This window comes from Pygocentrus nattereri, chromosome 16, assembly GCF_015220715.1.
Source record: "Pygocentrus nattereri isolate fPygNat1 chromosome 16, fPygNat1.pri, whole genome shotgun sequence".
Lineage (NCBI taxonomy): Eukaryota > Metazoa > Chordata > Actinopteri > Characiformes > Serrasalmidae > Pygocentrus > Pygocentrus nattereri.
The window spans coordinates 4,349,603-4,374,518 of record NC_051226.1 but is presented as its reverse complement, the minus strand read 5'-3'; the positions used below and the strand labels follow the sequence as shown (position 1 = coordinate 4,374,518).

The 24,916-nt window shown below is 41.4% G+C and overlaps 1 protein-coding gene across 2 annotated transcripts; it reads right to left on the bottom strand.

Moving 5' to 3' along the window:
• Positions 1-270: 270 nt before the first annotated feature.
• On the bottom strand, positions 271-16,356 carry gfi1b (growth factor independent 1B transcription repressor). 2 transcript variants are annotated; one of them, XM_017725096.2, is made up of 7 exons: positions 16,251-16,356; positions 15,193-15,296; positions 12,859-13,044; positions 12,445-12,674; positions 11,589-11,726; positions 7,817-7,982; positions 271-3,933 (listed from the first exon to the last, which is right to left on the bottom strand). In XM_017725096.2, the coding sequence occupies exons 2-7, from the start codon at positions 15,287-15,289 to the stop codon at positions 3,755-3,757; spliced, it is 996 nt and encodes a 331-aa protein (XP_017580585.2). In that variant the 5' UTR covers positions 15,290-15,296; positions 16,251-16,356; the 3' UTR covers positions 271-3,754. The 2 variants fall into 2 exon arrangements, with proteins under 2 accessions (XP_017580585.2, XP_017580584.2); XM_017725095.2 differs by having other exon boundaries at positions 16,184-16,354.
• Between the last annotated feature and the right edge of the window lie 8,560 nt (positions 16,357-24,916).

Sequence of the window (24,916 nt, the reverse complement as noted above, 5' to 3'; positions counted from 1 at the left end):
TATGAAATATAAAGTGTGCCATCACTTTTGCACGGGCCACATTATGTCCCACTTTTCCCAATACGTTCAACCCCGCAGGCAAGACGTAAACACGCGTGAGAAAGACGCGTGTTCCCCGCGTTCTGTGTAGAGGAGGTGCGTTTACTGCCAATTCAGCAAAGACGCATCACTTGACCAGGGGTGCCCAGACTTTTGCACACGTAATCCTGCATATGCATATTTAAAGCCATGCTAAATCAATGAGGTACCCAGTAAATGAATAAACACACGTCAAGTGAAAACCTCTTTATTTCATTGCTATTGTCATAAATAACAGTCCAAACAAAGACAAGGAAATGAAGTGCCCATAAAAGGGCATATCGTGCTGCTATGGGATTTTCCTAACTGTCTCTTTTGTTTGAGGGAGCTGGTGTGTGCTCAGCGGTGTCATTAGGAATTTGCTTGTCAAAGTAGTTGGGACTGGATTGATGGGAGAGATGGGAGTGTCTGCAAATCTCTCACTTTAGTGTCTGGAACAGCAGCCTTGTGATAACATGGCACCCTTGTTGTTTTGTTGTTGTTTTCTTTTACAGAGAACTCAAACCCAAAGACACTGTTTGCAAGTTACCAAGCTATGTAAATCTTCTGCTTTGTGACTCCCCCTGCACAAAGCCCAAAGGAATTTACGTTAAAGCTGCTTTCTCCCTACGTGCCAGGCCACGGAGTCCGTCCATCCAGTCCCTTGAAGTTTACAAACCCGCTTGACAGGAGATTTGCATGCAGAGTTCCAGGTACACATTTGAATGAAGCTCTATCGCACAGAGATTTCGCCCTGCCTGGGGCAGAAAAAAGTGCAGGAGCGACCGCAAAGCCAACGGGAACTGTGCATCCGGATCCTCTACAGGGCGGACACGCGAAAGGCAAACACAGCCAGGCACTCTTTCCAGGGCCATCTCGTGTTTCATATCAGGCTTCAGGTTGGACAGAGAGAGCTCAGGCATTTACATACGTAACACACGCTGCCTCTGTCCATTTGTCCTCCTAGCCATTTACCACTCTGAGCGCCCCTTCTTTCATCTTCTGCACTTTTTTTGCAACTTTTATCCAGACAGGGGAGCGTTTGCATGTAGTTTAGAACAAAAACATATTCCATAAATAGCATTTGCTGAACTTAAGTTACAATTCTCGCCTTAAATAACATTCATGTAAAAGAACATACAGGTGGGTGACAAAGTAAAGGGGGCACATCATGGGGGCATTTTTTTTTTTTAGTAAGAGTTCGATGCAGTATGTAAACACGGTTAAAGTCCACTCTCCACTTCGTACAGCTCAGATATGAAGTGAAAACAGTCCACTTTGAACGGTTCTGCCACAAAACCCATCACATTTTCAGCAGATTAGCCCCGCCCACTCACACCGAAGTCATAAGGAGTGTTTCAGCCCGGCCTGCTTTGTCAACAAGGCACGGTGGAGGGCGAGAACAGAGCTTATTTTGCATATATCACACTTCAAGGCACAGTGCAAAAACAGTCTGTTTTATTCTATATGAAAAGAAATATGACTGTTTTCCATAAACCCACGCAAACATCATCACATCATAAGGGGAGAAAATATCAAACACAAGAGAAATATAAGACATGGGCCCTTTAAAGGGAAAAACACCACAGGGTGTTGGGCCGACAAGCTCTACCAGAACGGCTTCAGTGGACCTTGGCCTAAAGTCTGCCGGATGGATAACGTTCCCTCATATATGGATAATATTCCCTCACTGGGTGATCTGGTGGAGAGATCTGTCTAACATCAGTCAGTAACGTGCCATAGGTGTTCAAGTGAAGGCCTCAGCATGTGATTTACATAGTTTTAATGTCCATATAGCCAGTCAGTGAGTCCACATGTTCTTTTTTGGATGGTCATTCTGGAGGAGGCCTCTACCACTCGGGATATCGCTGCGGTCGGAGGAAAACCTCGCATCTCCGTTTTTGTCGTTTTTCGGTTTTTATCATATTATGAAAATACCTGCTGCCCTTTACATTGTGTGTAAATTTCACGATGACTGGACTAAAAGAAATGACCCAAAATGACACGGGGAAAACTCTGGTTCCATTGACTTACATTAGGAGTCAAGTAAGTTTTTTCCTTCTCCTGTAAAGTTACTATTTTGGAGATGCAAGGTTTTCTTCCACCAGCAGCACCATTAATGTTTCATAGTATAAATAAGATCAGCCAGAATAACTTTGTATTCTCGGTGACCCTTCCCTCTAAGGGCGCAAGTTGACCCAAACTATGTCAGCAATGCTCCCCCACAGCAACAGACCCCTTCAAGCCTTCAGACCTGCACTGCTCTCTTGATATCTACTGCACATGCGCTGCTCACATGTGGAGAACATGGTTTTCCGCATGTCAGTAGACCAGTGTCTGTTGTTTTGACCCCCTAATGAGAGGTTTCTGCACTGCAGTCCTGCCACAACGTCCCCGATTATGTAGTTCTGGATGGCCTGTTCTTGCTGACACTATCCTGCATCCACATTCTCCGTAACGACAGTTGCTTTTCTGGTTTTCCGTACGTATCCAGCTCTGTTTACTGATGTCTTTCCCACAGATCTAAACGCAGATTTCACTTTAGCCACTGTTTCTACTGAAACGCTCGTCGTCTTTGTGACTGAAACTCCTGCTGTTTGTGCTCCAGTAATGAAATGAAACCTCTTTGAAAGTCACAAATCTTTTCCTCTTGATCCAAACTTGAGGTCAACTTGGGCCACTCAGCTTTGTACACGTGCCACAGATCACGGCAGCATGCTTAATTGTACGTCTGCACTTGTTAGGTTTTCTTTACTTTTTCAAGCTCCCTTTAATTTGTCACCCATTTGTACAGCCCTCAAGGACACGTAAAGGGGGATTCCACCCATTTCTCCAAATTTCGGCATAATTAAATGGTTACGATGTAAACAAAGTCCTTCAGGGTGGCTTAATGTGAAATGCTACATTATAGAATCAACACTCTTCACAGCGGTGGCGACGGGAACCAGACGTTTGGGGTGTTTAATGCCTCTCAGAGAAAGTTACTACATGAGATGTTTATGAACACTGTCTGATGCTTTGAGAAGGTTTTGGACCAGCATATGTTATTGTAAATACATTCCGAATGGAGGGGTACCTGTAGGGTGCCGTAAGACAAAAGAGTTTTAGTTTTATAATTCATTATCAGCATTTTGTATAAAAAGTCCGAAGAATAGTAAATAAAATGGCTATATCTGTGTTGTAGACACGGTGACCCCTGGTTCCCATCACCACCACTGTAAAGAAAACCAAGCTGGTAAGTTTCTCTACAATATCACATTAAACCACTCTGACTTTGTTTGCATCTCAGTGGCTGAATTATGCAGAAAATCGGAATTCGCCTTTAAGAAAATGACCACAGCTAAATATATGACTGAGATGATGAACAAGTAACTGAGCTACTCATTCATGATATTAGTCAGATGGGCTGAAAATGTGTGGTAATATAGAAATGATGCAGAAAGTTGTTTATACATTTCTTTTGTACCTTGCACCTGGATGAATTCCAAGATGACGCAATAAACAGCCCATGTTCGGCACCACCCGTACAACTGTGCCGTGGAGTTCTGGAGAGCGGAAATGAGTCTCGGGTGCGTTTAAAAATGCTCGCACTGAAGTTTGTAGAATATGGTCTTCATCCCATGTGCTGTGTTGCAGCCCTGCCAGCACAAGAGGACTTTCTCGATGACTGGTCAGCGATTGACTGTCCGGCCTGCCATCATTTCAGGCTGTGCTGGCTCTCATGGTGTCTACGGAGGTCCACCTTCCTCTGGAAGCCCTTGGAGCAGATCTCGCAGCCAAAGGGCTTGAAGCCTGTGTGCTTGCGGCTGTGAGTGATGAGGTTGGAGCTCTGGCTGAACGCTTTGCCGCACACCTGGCATTTGTGCGGTTTCTCACCTGTCGCAGACCAACAACAAAGCAGAATTAAAAGAGAAAGAAAAGTGCATGGAGCAACAGACACACGTGGTTACACCTATGAAGAGAAAAGGACTGGTGCTGCATTCATAACGTAGAAGTGTTCATGCAGCTCAGCTGTTTGAAATCGGAAAAAAAGTGGATGGTATCGGTACACTAGAGTTTGTTTACCTAGAGAATGCACATAAAAGCTTTTCCACTGGAATTAAAAAGTGGTTTGGTTAGTTCTTCATTTATCTATATACACTCACCGGCCACTTTATTAGGTACAGTTGCTTGTTAACACAGATAGCTAATCAGCCAATCACACGGCTGCAACTCACTGCATTTATGCATGTAGAGGTGGTCAAGACGACTTGCTGAAGTGCAGACCGAGCATCAGAACGGGGAAGAAAGGGGATTTAAGGGGCTTTGAACGTGGCGTGGTTGTTGGTGCCAGACGGGCTGGTCTGAGTATTTCAGAAACTGCTGATCTGCTGGGATTTTCACACATAACCATCTCTAGGGTTTACAGAGAACGGTCCGAAAAAGAGGAAATATCCAGTGAGCGGTCAGTTGTGTGGACGAAAACGCCTTGTTGATGTGAGAGGTCAGAGGAGAACGGGCAGACTGGTTCCAGATGATAGAAAGACAACAGGAACTCAAATAACCAACCAGAATCTCTGAGGAACGTTTCCAACACCTTGTTGAAAGTCTGGCATGAAGAATTAAAGCAGTTCTGAAGGCAAAAGGGGGTCCAGCCTTTTACTAGCAAGGTTACTAGTGTACCTAATAAAGTGGCCGGTGAGTGTATGTGCTATGCATTCTTTTTTTTCAATAACGCTGACTGTATATACACGGTATATATATTTTAAGAGATATTTGTAGGATTTTAAAAACTGTAAGCGAACTAGATTTTTGTCTGAACAAACAAATAATTCATTTTCTAAGCCATTTATCCTCCTGGGTTGTGAGGGGTGCCGGACCCTATCCCAGTGCTCATTTGGCGGAAGGCAAGAAATACCCTGGACAGACACACAGACATATCGCTGTTGCTGGAAGAAAACCTTGTATGTCCTTTTTTGTCCATTTTTCAGTTTTTGTCATAATATGAAAATGCCTGTTATCCTTTGAACTGTCTCTAAATTTCATGATGAATGGACTAAAAGAAACGACCCAAAACTACTTGGAAATATCTCTGGTTCCATTGACTTGCATTAAAAGTGAAGTATGTTTTTTCCTTCTCCTGTAAAGTTCCCATTTTGGAGATGTGAGGTTTTCTTCAGACAACAGCGATGTATATTAATCACATCTAGGGGCGATTTAGCTCAAAGATGCTTGACTGCATGTCTTTGGACTGTGGGAGGAAAACCCACACAGACACAGGGAGAATATGCACAAAGAAAAGACCCTGGTCGCCCGGCCGGAGAATCGAACCCGGGCCTTTCTTGCTGTGAGGTAACAGCACTACAAAACTGTGCAATATGAAGAAATCTGCAGTTGTGTTGTCCATTTTCCTCAGCCTGACCATCTTTGTGAAGGGCTGTGAATTGTTTTCACAGCAGGAAGTTCTCACTCCTCTCCTTTCGCCCCTCATTGCTCGCTAGCAGTTCAACGCATAGTCACCACTGTAGGTGGGCGATGTGGCACAAACATCACGATACTTCAAGTAAAATTTCACACTACATATTTTCTCACAATATATATTTTTCTGATATCTGATAAACTGAAGATAACAGATAAAATAATGCCAACCCTAAAACATACTATCAGAAATATGAATATAGTAAATTATAGTCTGCATTTCACACACTGCTGTGTTCTCTTTGTAGTGAAACATACAGGTGGGTTGTGTCCTTAAGCACTGAGAATATCCACAATATGCTCATTAAAGCATATTGAGATTAATGATAAATAATGCCATATTGCCCAGTCCTAGTCCCAACAGTGTCCTAGTTAATCTGATAACATGTTATGGGAGGAATAATACTTAATTTTTTATATTACCCAGATAGCAAGCATACATTGTTTCTGCTGGCTAGATAATGTGGGCTCCCCTACGACTTTATGCAATATGCAGTTTTTAAATGCACATTTTAAAACATACACTAAGATAAACATTATAAACCATTCAAAAATAGGTCTAATATTTAATGATTTGGTTGAAAATGTTGCATCGAACTAGATTTGTATAGATTTGGTGTGGCGAACTCATTTGTATGATGAACTGGCTGCTCCGAGGCAGCAGCTCACGCCCTCATATAACCGATGAACGGCTGGGACAAGCCGTTCTAACCAGGTGCTCCAGGTGAAGACAGTCAACAGACAGATACAGTAAGATTAATATCTCCTCGTCAGTCAGCTCATTTCAAAGGCATAGCTTTGTTTAGTGACTTTTAGCATTAATAGAAAAGATTTAGAAGAGCAAGTGAGAAATAAGTGTATCATGATTTCAAATCTTAAAATCGGTTGATTCAGAAACGGCAGCAAAGAGGAATAAAACGAATGTACATCCAAATACAGTTCTGTCAATGTTGCATGGAACATTCATTTTAGCATCTTTGCTGTCATTTTTGAGCAAACTGACGTCAAGATAAGTCAAGATTCTTTATCTAAATGTTTTGTGTATTTCTGGACGTACCTTACATTATTTAAAAGATTACTCTTAAAAGTATTGACTTAAATCACTATACAATAAGAAGTTACCCTCAATTAGTCCCACAGGAGGGAATTTCACCTCCGCATTTAACCCATCTGTGCAGGGAAACACCACATACACACTAGTGAGCACACACACACACACTAGGAGGCAGTGAGCACACTTGAGCCGGAACGGTGGGCAGCCCGATCCACAGCACCCAGGGAGCAGTTGGGGGTTAGGTGTCTTGCTCAAAGGCACTTCAGCCATGCCCTGCTGGCTCTGGGGATCGAACCAGCAACCTTCCAGTCACAAACTGGTTCCCTAAGCTCCAGCCCATGACTGCCCCCAAAGGATAAATAAATAAAAGAAAATAAAAGAAAGAAAGAAAGAAAAAATAACTAGATTTAGATCAGCTTTATTTTTCTAAAAATCTGCTTAACTACTAGTGGACCGCCTGGAAAACGATGAGCGAAACGGCCACCAGCTTTGTCGTCAGTGGACCACCAGTGGCCCGTGATCTTCTTGCTATGCGGGTAATTAAAATACCTGAGCTGATTTCCGTTCCTCTGGCAGAATGACCTCTTGGCAAAAAGAGGATAAACGTGGATGCAGGCTGTGGCAATTCCCCATTCAATTATTTCAATTATTTCATATATTAATAGTGAATTTAGAGAATCATCCAGAAATCATACAACATGCCCCAATAGAAACTCTGTTTAAAATCTGTTTAAAATGCTCAAAACATACACTATCGCTTCTTAGTGTGCTGCCCTGTCGGGGGAGAGGGCATGGAACCACAACTCGGACTTTCCAAGAGGACATTCTGAGCTGGAGAGATGTCCAGGCGGATTTTTCTCACTTGGAAGTCAGAAACGTCCCAGTGTCAATGTGGCCATGAACGCAGCACAGGCTAAACTTCCAAGCAGGTCCGAATTAGACTGTAAAATCTTTGCCTAAAATCGAGGCGACGGATTTGCATGCTCTCCAGATTTGTACAGTTTCATTGGGAGCGTTCTAGTCGGCTGTGACAGGCCTGTGGAGGAAGCTTTCACAGAGGCCTCAGCAAAACAGGGAAATCAGATATGCAAATCAGCTGCGCATTTGTTTAGTTTTCATTTCTTGATTTATCTGCAGGTATATCGCTCTTGGAAACAGCGCGGAGAAAACAAAGCAGTTTTGCTATCAAAGTCTCAGAGCTGTCCAGGATTGATGCCATCGCACAACCCGTTTGCTCGCCCTGCTCACCTGTGTGGATGTAGGTGTGCTTCTTCATGTCCGATTTCTGGTGGAACCTCTTGCCGCAGTACTGGCAGGGGTACGGACGAGTGTCTGAATGGATCAGCAGGTGTGTGGACAGCGTAGAGGAGCGCTTGAATGTCTTCCCGCACATCTTGCACTCGAAACTTTTCTCCTTTTCATGCAAACAAAAAAAAATGCGTTGACTTCAAGTCACTCATGGAAAAAAAAACCCTCTAAAATAATATAATATTTGAGAACTACAACAATCAATTTGCCACCTTCAAAATAGGCTTTATTTAGTTTTTGTAATCAAATTTTATTTTAAATACATAAAATGACAAACATGTTTATACTTCCCCTTTTACCCTCCACCCACACCCACTCTCAGAAAAAGACGTACTAGACTGGCACTGGGGCAGTCCCCCTGTTGTCACTGGGGTGGGACCCTCAAGGCTCCATCTCAGTGCCTTCAGTCAGGGAACATAACTGAACCAGAATCCACTGAAATGATCTGTTCTAAGCTGTACTGACTCCACACCCCCCGCCTCGCCTCGCCTCCAGGCTTTTAATCTACTGATCTGATTTAAAACATTCGGTTATGAAAAGGAACAAATACCAACTTTTCACCTGGAGGAACTGATTTAAGCTTCACGACCAGACCTTAGAACCACTGCTGGAGCTTTAATGTCTTCAATTCCATTCAGCCACATCCTCACTGCACCTGGCTTTACTCTATTAACTCTATCGATATCTAAGAAAGACTGCAACCAGCGTGTAACTGTGAGACAATGAGGTGGAAGCCAGCACTGAACCAAACGAAGCTTTATGAAGTAAACCTTTCCATTTGTTGTACACAGTATAAGTTCATTACTTTAGTCTGCCAGCTTGCTAGTTAGCAAACAAACAAACCAACACTTATCCAAATTTTGTCTTTTAAAATTACACTAAGGACAAAACAGTTTGGAGGGCTATACAAATTTTAGCTTCTTCAAAGGCCTAAACTTAATTTTAATCACTGGTGGACAGTAACTGAGTAACTGAGTAACTGAGTAACTGAGTAAATGTAATTAGTTTCTGTACTTTAGTATTTTTGGTGTATCTGTACTGAAGTTTCTCCGTTCTGGGCGACTTTTTCCTTTCACTCCACTACATTTCAGAGTCTAATATCCAACTTTTTCCTCCTACATTCTGAGAAATCTGTCGTTCCTTTTGGTTTCTGTGTGTATAAAAACGTAACATGTCAAAACGAAAGAAGCGCAAAGCCAGAGCACCAATCAGGGCCCAGCGGTCACTTTGTTTAGAGCTGGTTTTGACCTGTTGGTCATACCGACCCAGTGCAGCACGCGGTTCAACGTCAGCGCAGCAGCGTAAAACTTTGGGAGAGTCTGTTCAACATAAATGATGAACTAACCTAACTTTGTGTAAATAGAGCTCAATATAGAAATATGTCCACATATGCAGTCGAGACTGACGCGGCTTTTTTCTGAATTTCTACAAACACCATTTCATTTTATAGTAAATGAGTTTGGGCTGGTTTATGTTTATGAACAGACGCCTACAGATCAACATAGTAAAGGAGCTCATCTGTGATCCTGAGTTTAAAGCCAGTTTTTATTCAACTTAAACTTGGAACTAAGTTGTAAATAAATCTGAAACTGAAACTTTGCTTGTGTGTAAAAAGTGATTTCAGAGCCACTCGGTTCTCCCTGATGGAAACTGTTTACCTTCAGTGTTTTGTGCTTCTGATCATTTTAATAGACGTCAGCGTCACTAATTAATGACGTTCTATTAAAAGACTGGTTTACCAAGAGAGACGCTGGAGGACTTTCACCTGAAATGAGTTCATGAAGCCAGTCTGGTTATAAAAATGATAACAGGACCAGATCAGAGCCAGAATTACTCTTTTAGTACTTTTACTTTATACTTAAGTACATTTGAAGGGAAATACTTTAGTACTTTTACTCAAGTGGAGGTCTAAAGGGAGGAACTTCTACTTTTACTGGAGGAATATTTTAGCTTGGTATACAGTTTGTATATAGCTGCCTTTTTCATGACTTTTAAAATGCCCATATCTCACCATTCCTAATGCCTCCTTAAAGGCCATTCCTTGACTTTATTCGCTCAAGTTAAGTTTATTAGATGAGCCCTTTGAGAGGGATTGAGTAAACACTAGTGCTCATTTCAGCAGCAGAACAGTCCAGAAATTACTGACACATTTCCCTTTTTTGAATGGTGGCCAGAGCTGTTTATAAGCATTAAGCAATAAAATACTTTAAAATACTGCAAACATTTGATTTTCTGTATTTAAACTGGGATTTATGTATCAAAGTACTCAATCTGTTCTGCATCACTGCTGATATAACTTTACTCTGCTATCTTGCTGGTTAGTAAGCTAAAGCCCTGCTGAAAAACACTGGTCTGTGCTGGTTTATGCTGGTCCAGTGCTTGTCTGGCGCTGGTTTATCTGGTAACCCAACACACCAGCATCCAAAACACAACATATGCCAAATTTGCTGGAGACCAAAAATCTGATCTACACTGATTTTTGATTCTTGAAATAATTGTTTTGTATGGCTATAAGCTTTTGTGACCTCCCTGCTAGAAAAATCAGCGTAGATCAGATGTTTGGTTGGTCCCCAGAAGAATTGGCATATGTTGTGTTTTGGATGCTGGTATACTGGGTTAGCAGATACACCAGCACCAGACAAGACTGGACCAGCATAAACCAGGCAGGTCCCACTGGTAGCAACAACAACAGCGCCAACATTTCCACACCTCACTAATGGACCAGATTTAGCTGTTTTAATCCCACAAACGGGGAAATTCCACCTCCGCATTGAACCCATCCGTGAAGTGAAACACCACATACACACTAGTGGATACACACACACACACTAGGGGGCAGTGAGCACACTTGCCCAGAGCGGTGGGCAGCCCTATCAACAGCACCCGGGGAGCAATTGGGGGTTAGGTGTCTTGCTCAAGGACACCTCAGTCATGGACTGTCGGCACTGGGGATCGAACCGGCAACCTTCCGGTCACAGGGCCGGTTTCCTAACCTCCAGCCCACGACTGCCATTAGAGCACTGAAGCTAACCTAGCAAGCATGTTCTGAGGGAAAAACCCACTGGTCAGCGTCTCCTCCTCACTTTGTGCTATGACTGGTCACATGTGTAACATAGGGACCCGTTTCAGTACTATGTTAACACGCCCTTGCCAGCTTTGACTCACCACCTGGATGTGCCAGTTAACCTCAGTAAGCTAACTAGCCATGCAAACTGCATAATGCAAACCAATTTTAAGAAGTTTTAACATAATTTACACACATTTTGTGAATAATTGCTTTATCTGTCACTCTAAAAAGCAGATTTATTAGGATCCCAGCATCTAAAACACAACATATACTGGTTTTGCTAGTGATCAGCCTAATAGCTTCCATAGCTGCTGACCAGCATGCCAGCAATCAAAACACGACCAGTGCTGGTTTTGCCGGTGGCCAGGCAGGCTGATCTATGCTGGATGTTGTAGACGGGCGGCTATAAGCTTTAAAAAAGAACCTTGTGATGTTGTAATTTTACACATCATAAAGTATTATTGCTAATTGGCTTTGAAAAGGGTTTGAAATGGGGATTGTGTGAAATGGGTTGAGGTATGTGAGCACAAAACCGTTGAAACGGGGCCCAGGGTTGCTTTTGGTGGCCCATGCGTGAATTCCTAACATGTTCGGAAAGTCTTTTCGTGAAAGACGGAAAATCGGCGGTTATTGTTGAGTTATTACCTGAGAGTGGACGTTCATGTGTTGCTCTAAGCTAACTGCATGGCCGAAGGTCTTCCTGCAGATGCTGCATCCGAAGGGCCGTGTGCCACTGTGAGAACGTCTCACGTGGACCTCCAGGCCATGAGGAGTGGAGAACACCTGGAAGACACCGGAAGAACAGGTGCGCATATTTACAATTCTATCTGTCCCCTAAAATCAACAATCAGACACTGCAAACGGACGGTTCTCAGGTGACCTATTACCCAAAACCGTAAGCCATTAGGTACACTTTTTGTCACACCAGCTCTGAACCTGATGCTTCAAAAGAGATTTGCATCTGATTGCTACCTGAGATGGAATCATTATAGAGTTATGAAATAACTGAAGTTTGGGGGGAGGACCATGCCTGAGGTCCCTCCACCTTCCAAGCTGATATCTCATGAAGTTCCGTCGCTGCCTCTTAGTCCTACATCTGCTCTTGAACAGCGTATCCAGCCTTCTAGCTCCAACCTCGATCACAGTGGCCACTAAATGCCATTTCCCCGTGGAGGTCGCCCAGTTGCTATGCATATTTTTTCTTCAAAAATATAGATGGGATGTATTAGGTTGATAATGTGTGTGTTTTACTGTCCCGGATTTTGGCCTTCATTGTGAACAAGTTAACGTTTATAAAGTGTATTGTGTTTACATAAAGTGTATATGTATAGTTACTTGACAGTGTAGGAGCCCTGCAGAAAGATGAAACAACAGAACCTGCCCAGAACTGTGTCTGAAGTTCTCGAGGTTCTCTCCCCTCCTACACCCAAACAATCTCTTCTCACACTGCGGTCATATGTTGAAGGTGTGGCCTGAACCTGCAAGCTAATGTTCTACTCACCTTGTCGCAGGTGATGCAGTGGTAAGTGTTGGAGGAAGGGGAGTAGTGTGTGCTGCAGTCCAGTGGTTGTGAGGCTTCTGGGCTTTGCTTTAGGTGGGACCCATAGAGGGTATTAGCATGTTGGAGGAGGGAGGAGTGGAAGCCCATCTGTCTGAAATCAAATGGGGAAGAAAGATGCTCCCACCCATAACCTGGCTTATAGTAGGGCGCGAATTCGGCCATCTGAGGCTCTGCGGGAGGAGAAAGAAGACAGCTTTGTGTTTGTTGACACGATTTTGACTGTTTGACGAAGGCGGCTACCTGTGTGTGTTGAAAGCAGCATCCATACTGTTTTTCTAACCTGCCTGAAAGATTTACAAAGCTTAGATCACACAGGAGATAAGGGCATTTCAGTTGACTGCTAAGTTCACTTACCAGACATGTAGTAAGGCCGGCTGGCTGTGACTGTAGGCTCAGGCCGAGGCAAGATGGGACGCTCGGGCTCATCTTCACCCTTGATGTAGGCGTAAGGGTCTGTGTGGGAGGGCTCAGTGAGGGGACCTAACTGCAAGCTCCCGGGAGACTCAGGCTCCTTTGCCTCAGACGGGACTGGTGCAGGAGCTGGGAAGATCACATGTAGAGTGGGACACAGTTAAACAGAGATTTCTGAAGTAAACTGTCTCAAACCGTCCACTCGCTCCCTGTGTGCTGAGCGGTCCGACTCGGTCATGAATGGATTAGAGTTACTGCAGTATTAGGACACTCAGCAATGCTGGGAAAGCAATGACGTTATACATAAATGAATCCACTGGACAGCAGCATTGAGCAACTGCTAATTCACTGACAAACAACTGAACAGCGAACCAAGTCTGGCAGTACATTACATAACACATTCAAAATGCTTTATTACTAGTAATACAAACTAATAAATCACCTGTCTGTATTAGTATTCGTATAAATATTAGTATAAACTTAGGATAATTAAATATGATATGTATACATATCGCTGCTGTCGGAACAAAACCTCGCATCTTGTCATTTTTGAGTTTTTGACATGATTTGAATGCCTGTCGTTCTTTACATTGTGTGTAAAATTCCTGATGAATGAACCAAAAGAAATGGCTGAAAATGACCTGGGAAAAGTCCGGTTCCATTGACTTCCATTAAAAGCAAAGAAAGTTTTTTTATAAGGTTTTGTCCTGATAACAGAGATGTATGTCGCTGTTGTTGGAAGAAAACCTTGCATCTCCAAAACCAAAATGGAGAATTATATATATATATATATATATATATATATATATATATATATATATATATATAACATATATATATATATATATATATATATATATACAGGCACACACACACTCTATATATATATATATATATATATATATATATATACATATATACATATATATATATATATATATATATATATATATATATATATATATATACATATATATATATATATACATATATGTGTGTATATATATATATATATATATATATATAGAGAGAGAGAGAGAGAGAGAGAGAGAGAGTGTGTGTGTGCGTGTGTGTACCAGGTTTATGCTACATTGTGGGGACCACGAGCTGGATCCCTACAATGCAAATATTAAATTTTGAGGTGAAGACATTTTAAAGGGAGGTTAAGGTTAAGCTTAGGGTCAGGGTTAGGCTAGTAGTAGTTATGGTTAAGGTTTGGGTAAGTTTTGAGAAAATTAATGGAAGGTTGCTCACTGAAATGGACATGTGTGTGTGCAAAAGTTTGGGCACTCACTGATCACACCACATTTTGTTGGTTTGAGAACACAAAAAGCACACTAGCACATTTACTGTTTAATGGCTGAGTGGAAAATGAAACATAAAGCGTGGCCTGTGCAAAATTCACGATTTATAGTTTACGTTTTCTGATGCAGATGTAAAGTTACTGCTGGCACAAAATCTTTTATCTCTATTTTTTTTTTCTTTTAAATCCAAAATTCTATTAACTTAAATTCAGAGTTTGGAGAGTTTTCTCCTTCTATATATATATATATATATATATATATATATATATATATATGAAGACAATGACGAGGCTTTCTATATGCAGGGCAGTTGCAGTCACAGGTGCTTTTCCATTTCCCACCCGTTTTCAGTCAGTATCAGCCAGTGATTGGCTAATCACTCAAACTCCTAAACCAGTCCTATCGCAGGACGCGCAACTGACCAATCCCAGCACAGGGGGCGGGATTAGTCGGAATACGGGTGGGAGAAAACTACGCCCGTCCGAGTAACCAAAACCGCTAGAGAAGTTAAAGGGAAACGCCACCGGTTTTTAAAATTCTCGCATGACTAAAATTACGATGTAAACAAAGTCACTCCGAGTGGTCTGGTGTGAAATGCTGCGAACTTTATGTTCCACTGTTTCATCATGAACATTATCACTACATATAAAAGCTGAGAAGACTCAGTAAATAAAGCGGCTGGATTTGCGTTGCGGACGCTGTGACTGCGGCTTCTCATCAAACCCCCTGAACTGGAGCTCTTTGCGTCTCAGTCGTTTAATAAGATGGAAATTAGGTGGGATTCCCCCTCAACGCGAGCGCAGGCTGCGTCACTGGAACTTGAGTTTGAAGCTCAGCGCGTGCTCGAGCCATTTGACGCGCTAGCAGGGGACATTTAAGGGGTCATCGCGAATTTCAGTAATAACGAAAAACGGATAAACGTATAAATGACTTTATATCAAAGAGGCTTCGTTAGAGAGTAAAGGGCACTTACGTGTGATGCGTCCGAGCTCGTCAGGGTCGCTCTCGAGGAACCGGGCCGCGCTGTGTGAGGGGCACTTTTTGCTTTTGACCAAAAATGATCGAGGCATGATGGAGCTGGAGGGAAACAGGCAGATCTGTTAGTCCTAAATAAGTGTGTATGTGTGTGTATGTATATATATATATATATATATATATATATATATATATATATATATATATATATATATATATATATATATAAGAAAACCTCGAATCTCCAAAATGGTAACTTTACAGGAACAGGGAAAAACCTACTTTACTTTTAATGCAAGTCAACGGAACCAGAATTTTTTCCAGGTCATTTTGGGCCGTTTCTTTTAGTCCAATCTTCATGAAATTTACACACAATGTAAAGAACAACAGGCGCTTTCAAATCATGCCAAAAAGTGAAAAACGACAAAAAAATGGAGATACAATATTTATATGTTTCTCTCTCTATACAAATATAAAATTAAGCCTCTGCCCAGAAATCTGCGGAGAGCTGCAGGTATATAAATATATATAAATATATAATAACATTCATTTCATACACTCTTGCCAAAAAAGGTACTGAAAAGGGTTCTCTGACTCGTAGTACCAGTGGAACCCTTTTAGGTGCTACATAGACCATTATTTAAAAAAAAAAGATTCTTTAAAGAACCAAATCCAGTTGTTTTCATCACAGAGAAGAACCTATTGGCCACGCAAAGAACCGCCCCAAAGGTTCTTCAACTGTTTATTTATGGTTCTATATAGATCCACTGCGTTTAATGAAGAACCATGGAAACGCCGTTAATGAGGAGGATGACGGTCCCTAATCAATAAAAGCCTGAACTCCAGCTGGCAGCGTCCATTAAAGCCACGTGAAAAACAGCTCGTCTGACCACTTTGCTCATCTGCTCTCTTTTTTCTGATTTTCTGATTTGAATGACACGTCACGGCCTATAAACCTGCGGGCGGTAATATCAACGCAATAAACCCACCTTAAATGCACGTAGACTTTACATCCAACTTTTCCGAACCAACCCAGCTTTGGGAGCCTCCACTCACCTGGAGCCTCTCCCTGCTTCTCCTCAGGATGTTCAGACCTCCAAATCCTTCAGCCCTGCATCTCTGCGCGCGGCCGCTCCTCGCGAGCTCCCTCCCTGATTTACAATCAGATAAACTTTTTTTTTCTCTCTCTCTGCGGTGGAATCTGACTGCGCTGTCAGCCAATCAGCGCCTCAAACACGGGTGCGTATTTGCATACGACTGCTTGGGAGCGAAGGATGCTGGAAAAATAAAAACGCTTTCCATTCTTTCATTAATGCGGCTCGTCTGTTTATAATAACAGTCAGGCTGAAAGTTTTCTTCTCCAACTTTCAGAAAAATGATCAGAGCGCGCTGCTCGGTTTCTATTTCCTCTCATATACACGGCCTCATGTTTAATGCGCACTCAGAAATAAAGGCCCTAGACTGTCTCTGGGGCAGGACCCCTCTGATCACCGGGGGTCCCCTCAAGGCTCCATCTCAGTGCCTTCAGTCAGGGAACATAACTGAACCAGAATCCACTGAGATGATCTGTTCTAAGCTGGACTGACTCCACACACCCCGCCTCGCCTCGCCTCCAGGCTTTTACTCTACTGCTCTGTTTAAAATATTCGGTTATGAAAAGGAACAAATACCAACTTTTCACCTGGAGGAACTGATTTAAGCTCCACCATCAGACCTTAGAACCACTGCTGGAGCTCTGAGGGAACATTTACACTGTTTAGACCTCGATGAAGGAAAAATGTTCCTGCACAGCACTCCAGACAAAACACACACACACACACACACACACACACACACACACACACACACACACCTCTTAAACACATACACCAAACCTGACCTGCTGGAGTCCGGCAGGTGTAGCAGTGCTAGCTTCATTCTTTATTTGCCAGCAGTGGGTCCAGATACACTGAGCTGAAGGTCCTTAAATGAAATTAAATAAGACTGACACATCAGGTCACTACTGACCTGTGAGATAATAAACAAACAAATAAACAAACAAACAATCAAATAAATTAATAAACAAATAAATAAATAAATACTAACTCAATGAAATGGCCATTTCTAATTCTGCAGTAGATGCTACGTTGTGTGTAAACGATTGTTGTTGCTTATATATATATGTATATATATATATATATATATATATATATTCATATAGTTGTTATAGTATATTATATTATATATAGTATTATGTTATATATATGTGTGTATATTATTGTTATATTATATTATATATAGTATTGTTATATATATGTATGTATAGCATTGTTATATTATATTATATATAGTATTATGTTATATACATATATATATAGTTTTACATTAGTGTGAAAAGCGCAGACTGAATAATGAAACAACGCTTAAACGCTGTTTGTCGCCCCCTTGTGGATGACAAGTGCACCTAACGCGGAAAACCACCATGTCACTCAAACATTGATCTTGATTTTAACCCTTGTGTGGTGTCCAGCTCTGTGGGACCCATTTTCAATGTTTATCAAAACAACAAATAATGCTATTTATTATTATTTCAGCCTCAGATTCTTTCCGTTTGCTCATTTTCTGCAAAGATCATGTAAAATACAACATTCATACTACACACGCGGTGTTGGGGTGAATCCGCGGGGAGTGAACGTGTGGGGGGTGCTGTGTCCTTCACTCTGTTCTCCTCCTACATGGCCTGCTGGTAGTGTGTGTGTATATGTGTGTGTGTGTGAGGGTGGGCGACGTGGGCAACGTGGGCAGGCTGCTGACTGGCTACAGCTGCTAAAGAATGCTGGCCGCTTGTGATATTTTAAACATCTGGTGTTTTCACATTAATTATAACGGCTCTATTGATTTTAAACAAGGGTGACAGACCCCGCTGAGTAACAAACACATCAACACCACACAAGATTACATATAGAGTGCACGCGCAAAGAATTATGTGACTTTAAAATGAAACAGTTTACTAAAATAATCCAAGTATACAGTCCTGTGCAAAAGTTTGGACACCCCGGTCTAATGGCATGTCTTGTAGAAAATAAGTTCCTCCATGAAGAACCGTATGTGCCACTTTTTTATTTCAGTGCACAAATTAGTGCAACATTTCTGTTGAAACCACCACCTTCATGTTCCTTGTATCTACACTCACAGTCTATTTTATCAGCCATCTGAAAAAGAGACCATTGGAACCATTAGGATTAAAACCTGGCGGCTGTGCTTTTAATGGGAATTGGCTTAATGGTCACCATTATAGATGACTAGTTTCCTGGTGGACACCTTTAGATGCTATTAGGAAACCATCAAGTGCATCTGGAATCAGTCCTGTTAAACCATTACAGTCCTTATATACACACACATTATATATATATATATATATATATATAGAGAGAGAGAGAGAGAGAGAGAGAGAAAGAGAGATATATATATATATATATATATATATATATATATAGAGAGAGAGATATAGATACATACATATACAGTGGGTTGCAAAAGTATTCATACCCCTTGAACTTTTCCATATTTTGTCACATTACAACCACAAACATAAATATATTTCACTGGAATTTAATGTGAAAGACCAACACAAAGTGGTATACAATTGTGAAGTGGAAAGAAAATCATACATGAATCAAAACATTTTTTACAAATAAAAAACTAATAAGTGCGACGTGCAAAAGTATTCAGCCCCCCTGAGTCAATACTTTGTGGAGCCACCTTTTGCTGCAATTACAGCTGCAAGTCTTTTAGGGTATGTCTCCACCAGCTTTGCACATCTAGTGACTGAAATTCTTGCCCATTCCTCCTTGCAAAACAGCTCAAGCTCAGTCAGATTGGATGGAGAGCGTTTGTGAACAGCAGTTTTGAGATCTTGCCACAAATTCTCAATTGGGTTTAGGTCTGGACTCTGACTGGGCCATTCTAACACATGAATATTCTTTTTTTAAACCACTCCATTGTAGCTCTGGCTTTATGTTTAGGGTCGTTGTCCTGCTGGAAGGTGAACCTCCGCCCCAGTCTCAAATCTTTTGCTGACTCCAACAGGTTTTCTTCCAAGATTGCCCTGTATTTGGCTCCATCCATCTTCCCATCAACTTTGACCAACTTCCCGGTCCCTGCTGAAGAGAAGCACCCCCAGAGCATGATGCTGCCACCACCATATTTGACAGTGGGGATGGTGTTTTCAGAGTGATGTGCAGTGTTATTTCTCCGCCACGCATAGCGTTTTGCATTGTGGCCAAAAAGTTCTATTTTGGTCTCGTCTGACCAAAGCACCTTCTTCCACATGTTTGCTGTGTCCTCAACATGGCTTCTGGCAAACTGCAAACGGGACTTCTTATGGTTTTCTTTTAACAATGGCTTTCTCCTTGCCACTCTTCCATAAAGACCACATTTGTGTAGTGCACGACTAATTGTTGTCCTGTGGACAGTTTCCCCCACCTGAGCTGTGGCTCTCTGCATTTCATCCAGAGTCACCATGGGCCTCTTGGCTGCCTCTCTGATCAGTGATCTCCTTGTTCGGCCTGTAAGTTTAGGTGGACGGCCTTGTCTTGGCAGGTTTACTGTGGTGCCATACTCTTTCCATTTCCGGATGATGGATTGAACAGTGCTCCGTGAGATGTTCAAAGCTTGGGAAATCTTTTTATAACCTAAGCCTGCTTTAAACTTCTCCAAAACCATATTCCTAACCTGTCTGGTGTGTTCTTTGGACTTCATGATGCTGTTTGCTCCCCAATATTCTCTTAACCAACATCTGAGGCCGTCACGGAGCAGCTGTATTTGTACTGAGATTAGATTACACACAGGTGGACCCTTTTGAGTCATTAGCAGTCATCAGGCAACTTCTGAATGCAATTGGTTGCACTCAGGGAAAAGGGGGCTGAATACTTTTGCACGTCGCACTTATTAGTTTTTTATTTGTAAAAAATGTTTTGATTCATGTATGATTTTCTTTCCACTTCACAATTGTATACCACTTTGTGTTGGTCTTTCACATTAAATTCCAGTGAAATATATTTATGTTTGTGGTTGTAATGTGACAAAATATGGAAAAGTTCAAGGGGTATGAATACTTTTGCAACCCACTGTATATATATATATATATATATATATATATATATATATATATATATATATATATATATATATAGGTAGATAGATAGATAGATAGATAGATAGATAGATAGATAGATAGCTCTACAGTTACAGACTGTAGTCCATCTGTTTCTCTGATACCTTGTTAGCCCCCTTTTACCCTGTTCTTCAGTGGTCAGGACCCCCACAGGACCACCACAGAAGCATATTTCATTTCCATTGTCTTTCTTTATCCCATAGAATTAAACACGGTGTTTGGGGCAGTCATGGGCTGGTGGTTAGGGAACCAGTCTTGCTGGTTCGATTCCCCGAGCTGACAGCGTGCGGGTAAGGTGCTCTCTGGGCGCTGCGGATAGGGCTGCCCACCGCTTCAGGTAAGTGTGCTCACTGCCCCCTTGTGTGTGTGTCTTCACTAGTGTGTATGTGGTGTTTCACTGCACCAATTTGTGTTATGTTCCGTGTTATGTTAGCCTCAAGCCAGATGCACTTACAGTAGTTAAATTCTGGGCCTCAGGCATCAGAACTGCTGCTCCATTTAAGGCGGAACGGGACAATTTGAATGAGGAGCTGGCGAGGATCTGACTTCAGCTTCTTATCGCAGAAGATTTATGGGTGGGTGATATTAAAAACAATTGCACCCCGAGAGGCGACTCTCAAACAGGGAGTAGGGGTGAATATAAGGAATGGAATTGGGCCTTAGTGTTGTAGTTGGAGAACCTGGCAGGGGTCAGTCAGCTGTCAGACACTTGGTGGTCGGCTGTTAGTTGTTGAAACTGAAGCCGATTCTGTCACTGTCAGTGAAGCACATCACAGCCTTGCCATGAAGAACTGGCTGATGGAAGCATCTCGCTTTGGTCTGAGAGAGATCAGAAGCATCACAAACACCATCACTGAAGCTATTAGCAAATGTACCCTGGTAGATATGAAACCATGAAGACCTTCTCCAGTGTTTCATACCCACAGTGATGGGCTGGGGAGTTATTCCTCATCTGAAGCCCATGAGGAGGACTTATAAGCTGAAACAGAGCATTGAAAGTGTTTCTTCTGGAGAGACATGGTCCAGATCTTGGAGTCCTGAAATAGAGGAGTTATGTGCTGGATCTGGCCTGATGATGAAGATGATGAGGATTGTGAGACATTTAAACCCTCTGGAAGATGTAGCTTTAGAGGCCTAGAGCTTTCTTGGTGAACTGTACTGAAGCTGCTCAGGAAGATGCAGATGATGTATCACCCTCAAGCTCTGTCCGTCATTCTGAGGTAAACAGAAGACTGTCTAGGTTTTAATGAAAGAGTGATCAGAGCAGCTTAACTCTGTATGTTTTGTGATTGAACTCCTATGATGATTTTCAGGTCCTTTGGGATTTGGTGTAGAAAGAGAAAAAGGAAGAAAAGAAGGTAGGAGGCAAATTCTGTTACAGCTGTATGCAAATGTTTGGACACCGCCCAGTCAAATTGCCCAGTTACATTTCATATGTAAAAATATTTTATCCTCTATTTCTGTGTGCAGAATCCTGGCACCGGAGCACGAAGGTGTGGCTGAAGTATTTTCCAGCAACTATTGGCACAGTTGTAAAACCGGGTGAGGTAGAATGAATATACTGTAAGAAGATGTGGTTATACAACAGTCAAATCACCTTCTCTCGGTTTAAGAGCCGAGTTCCATTAATGGTATATTCCATTATGTCTATAGATCCATTACCTCTATAGTTCCACTACTTATATAATTTCATTATGTCTATAGCTCCATTACCTCTATAGTTCCATTAATGGTATATTCCATTATGTCTATAGATCCATTACCTCTATAGTTCCACTACTTATATAATTTCATTATGTCTATAGCTCCATTACCTCTATAGTTCCATTAATGGTATATTCCATTATGTCTATAGATCCATTACCTCTATAGTTCCATTAATGGTATATTCCATTATGTCTATAGCTCCATTACCTCTATAGTTCCATTAATGGTATATTCCATTATGTCTATAGCTCCATTACCTCTATAGTTCCACTACTTATATAATTTCATTATGTCTATAGCTCCATTACCTCTATAGTTCCATTAATGGTATATTCCATTATGTCTATAGATCCATTACCTCTATAGTTCCACTACTTATATAATTTCATTATGTCTATAGCTCCATTACCTCTATAGTTCCATTAATGGTATATTCCATTATGTCTATAGATCCATTACCTCTATAGTTCCACTACTTATATAATTTCATTATGTCTATAGCTCCATTACCTCTATAGTTCCATTAATGGTATATTCCATTATGTCTATAGCTCCATTACCTCTATAGTTCCATTAATGGTATATTCCATTATGTCTATAGATCCATTACCTCTATAGTTCCACTACTTATATAATTTCATTATGTCTATAGCTCCATTACCTCTATAGTTCCATTAATGGTATATTCCATTATGTCTATAGCTCCATTACCTCTATAGTTCCACTACTTGTATAATTTCATTATGTCTATAGCTCCATTACCTCTATAGTTCCATTACTTGTATAATTCCATTATTTCTATAGCTCCATATCTTATATTATTATAATATAATTCCATTATTTCTAGTTTCATTGCCTCTGTAATTCTGTTCCCTCTATAGTCCCATTATTTCTATAGCTCCATTATCTCCATCCATCCATCCATCCATCCATCTATTTTCTCTGTAGTTCTATCAATTCTATAATTCAATTATTTCTACAATTCCATTAATTCTGTAGTGCTGTTGTCTATATAGTTCTATTACCTTTCTTGTCCCAATACTTAGTTCAAATATTTCTATACTTCCATTACAGCTATATTACCATTATTTAGTTCCATTACCTCTTACCTCTAATCGCCATGGTGAATAATAATTATAATACCTTTATTTTTATAGAAATTTATGCAACCCTGAACTAATATTAAAGCAACTGAAGCAAAAAAGTTAAAAAAACAAACAAAACACTAGCAGTTTACTGTCTGTACTCCAAATAAAACTGAAAACATGCATGAAAAAAAATAAGCACTAAAAAAGACCTGAAATAGGTCAACAAATAAATAGTAGAGACAGTAGTAAGTAAAAACTGTAGCTGCAGTTGTCAAGAAAAATAACAATTAAGATTATTATCCTATGAACAACACCCTGATTATAATAACTTGGAGTTAAAGTAAAATAAAAGCTGTTTACATGGCATTTAGCAGTAATTTAGCATGAGTTGGCTTTTAAGAAACTATAAGGCTGAAATTTTGTTGTGCTGAAATTACAATCACTACTGCGCAGCTCCACAGTGGTACAGCAGAGGGCGCTGCAGCATGACTTTAATGCTGTGTGGCTTTTTTTAGGCTTTTGTGATAAAAGTTCTTCTCTGAAACTTGAGCTGTGTAGACGCATTTCAGCGGGGAGCGTGAAACTGAGAAGAAGGTGATCTATGTTTAGATCATAACTGAAGACGCTTGATTGTTCAACCGATGACCAAATCCTAATATGTCAGCAGCACGAATGTCAAAAAAGAGGAAGCTTTCAAGGAGCACTTGCAGAGAACTTGTAGAGAGGAGAATTACCACTCGGTGATGTCTTCCGGGTTTCTCAAACACTAGGGGGCGCTCCCGAGTGAGTCCAAATGAATGAGCTTATGTGGAGCATTTGAGCAAAATCACAGTTTATAAAAGCTGAAACATTTTTAATGGAAATGAATACAATCATTTCCTGAACAATGAACATAAAACATTTTAACACCGCTGTTATATTTTTAAGAGCTTTTAAACTCGAGCTATAGGAGTTTAAAACGACCATGACGTCAGAGAGCGCGAACAGCCAATGAGCTGCTCCGCTTGCCCATCAATCATCCCGCTCTAGCAGTAAAGCCCGCCTCCTGCTGACCAAACCCCGTTTGCTGCAGATAAAACGGAAACTTATGGGCGAGATTTCTTTGTTTTTTTTAGTGAAATGCAACTTTCTACTTTCTAAAATTAAAGAAACATTCTGGGCGAGTGCCATTCACTCCCATTCATTGTGGATTCCCTCACGAGCGCCCTCTGCTGTTTAGCAGTCCTGTTTTTGATATAACAAGGGAAATAGGAAGTGGCCAGGCTCCTCATAAACCGGCTCTGATGCTTATCACTTTTTAGACAAGCAGAATGGCTATTATAGTGCAGACCACAGGTCCTCAAATCTGGACCTTGCAGTCACTGGTATGTATAACCCTAGGTGGCCAATCAGCACCACCAACAGTTGAGTCAACTACCAGTGTTTACAAAATCTGGAACCTGGATTGAAGGTCCTCACACCTGAAGACCTCTAGTGCAGACTAAACACTCATGTCATCACTGCAGTGTTCTGTGCCGCAGGCAGCGTCTTCTGGATGGTCACTAAGGCCGATGAGCTTGGTCAAACACAGCTAGCAGGTGGGCTTACTGCAATGGTCAAGCATGAAATCTTTAAACAAATACCAAAAATATCCAGCCAACAGCGTCCTGTGGGCAGCGTCCTGTGACCACTGATGACGGACTAGAGGATGACCACACACAAGTACCTGCTCTGTGAGGGTCCATGGGGGTCCTGACCACTGAAGAACAGGGTAACAGAGTATCAGAGAAACA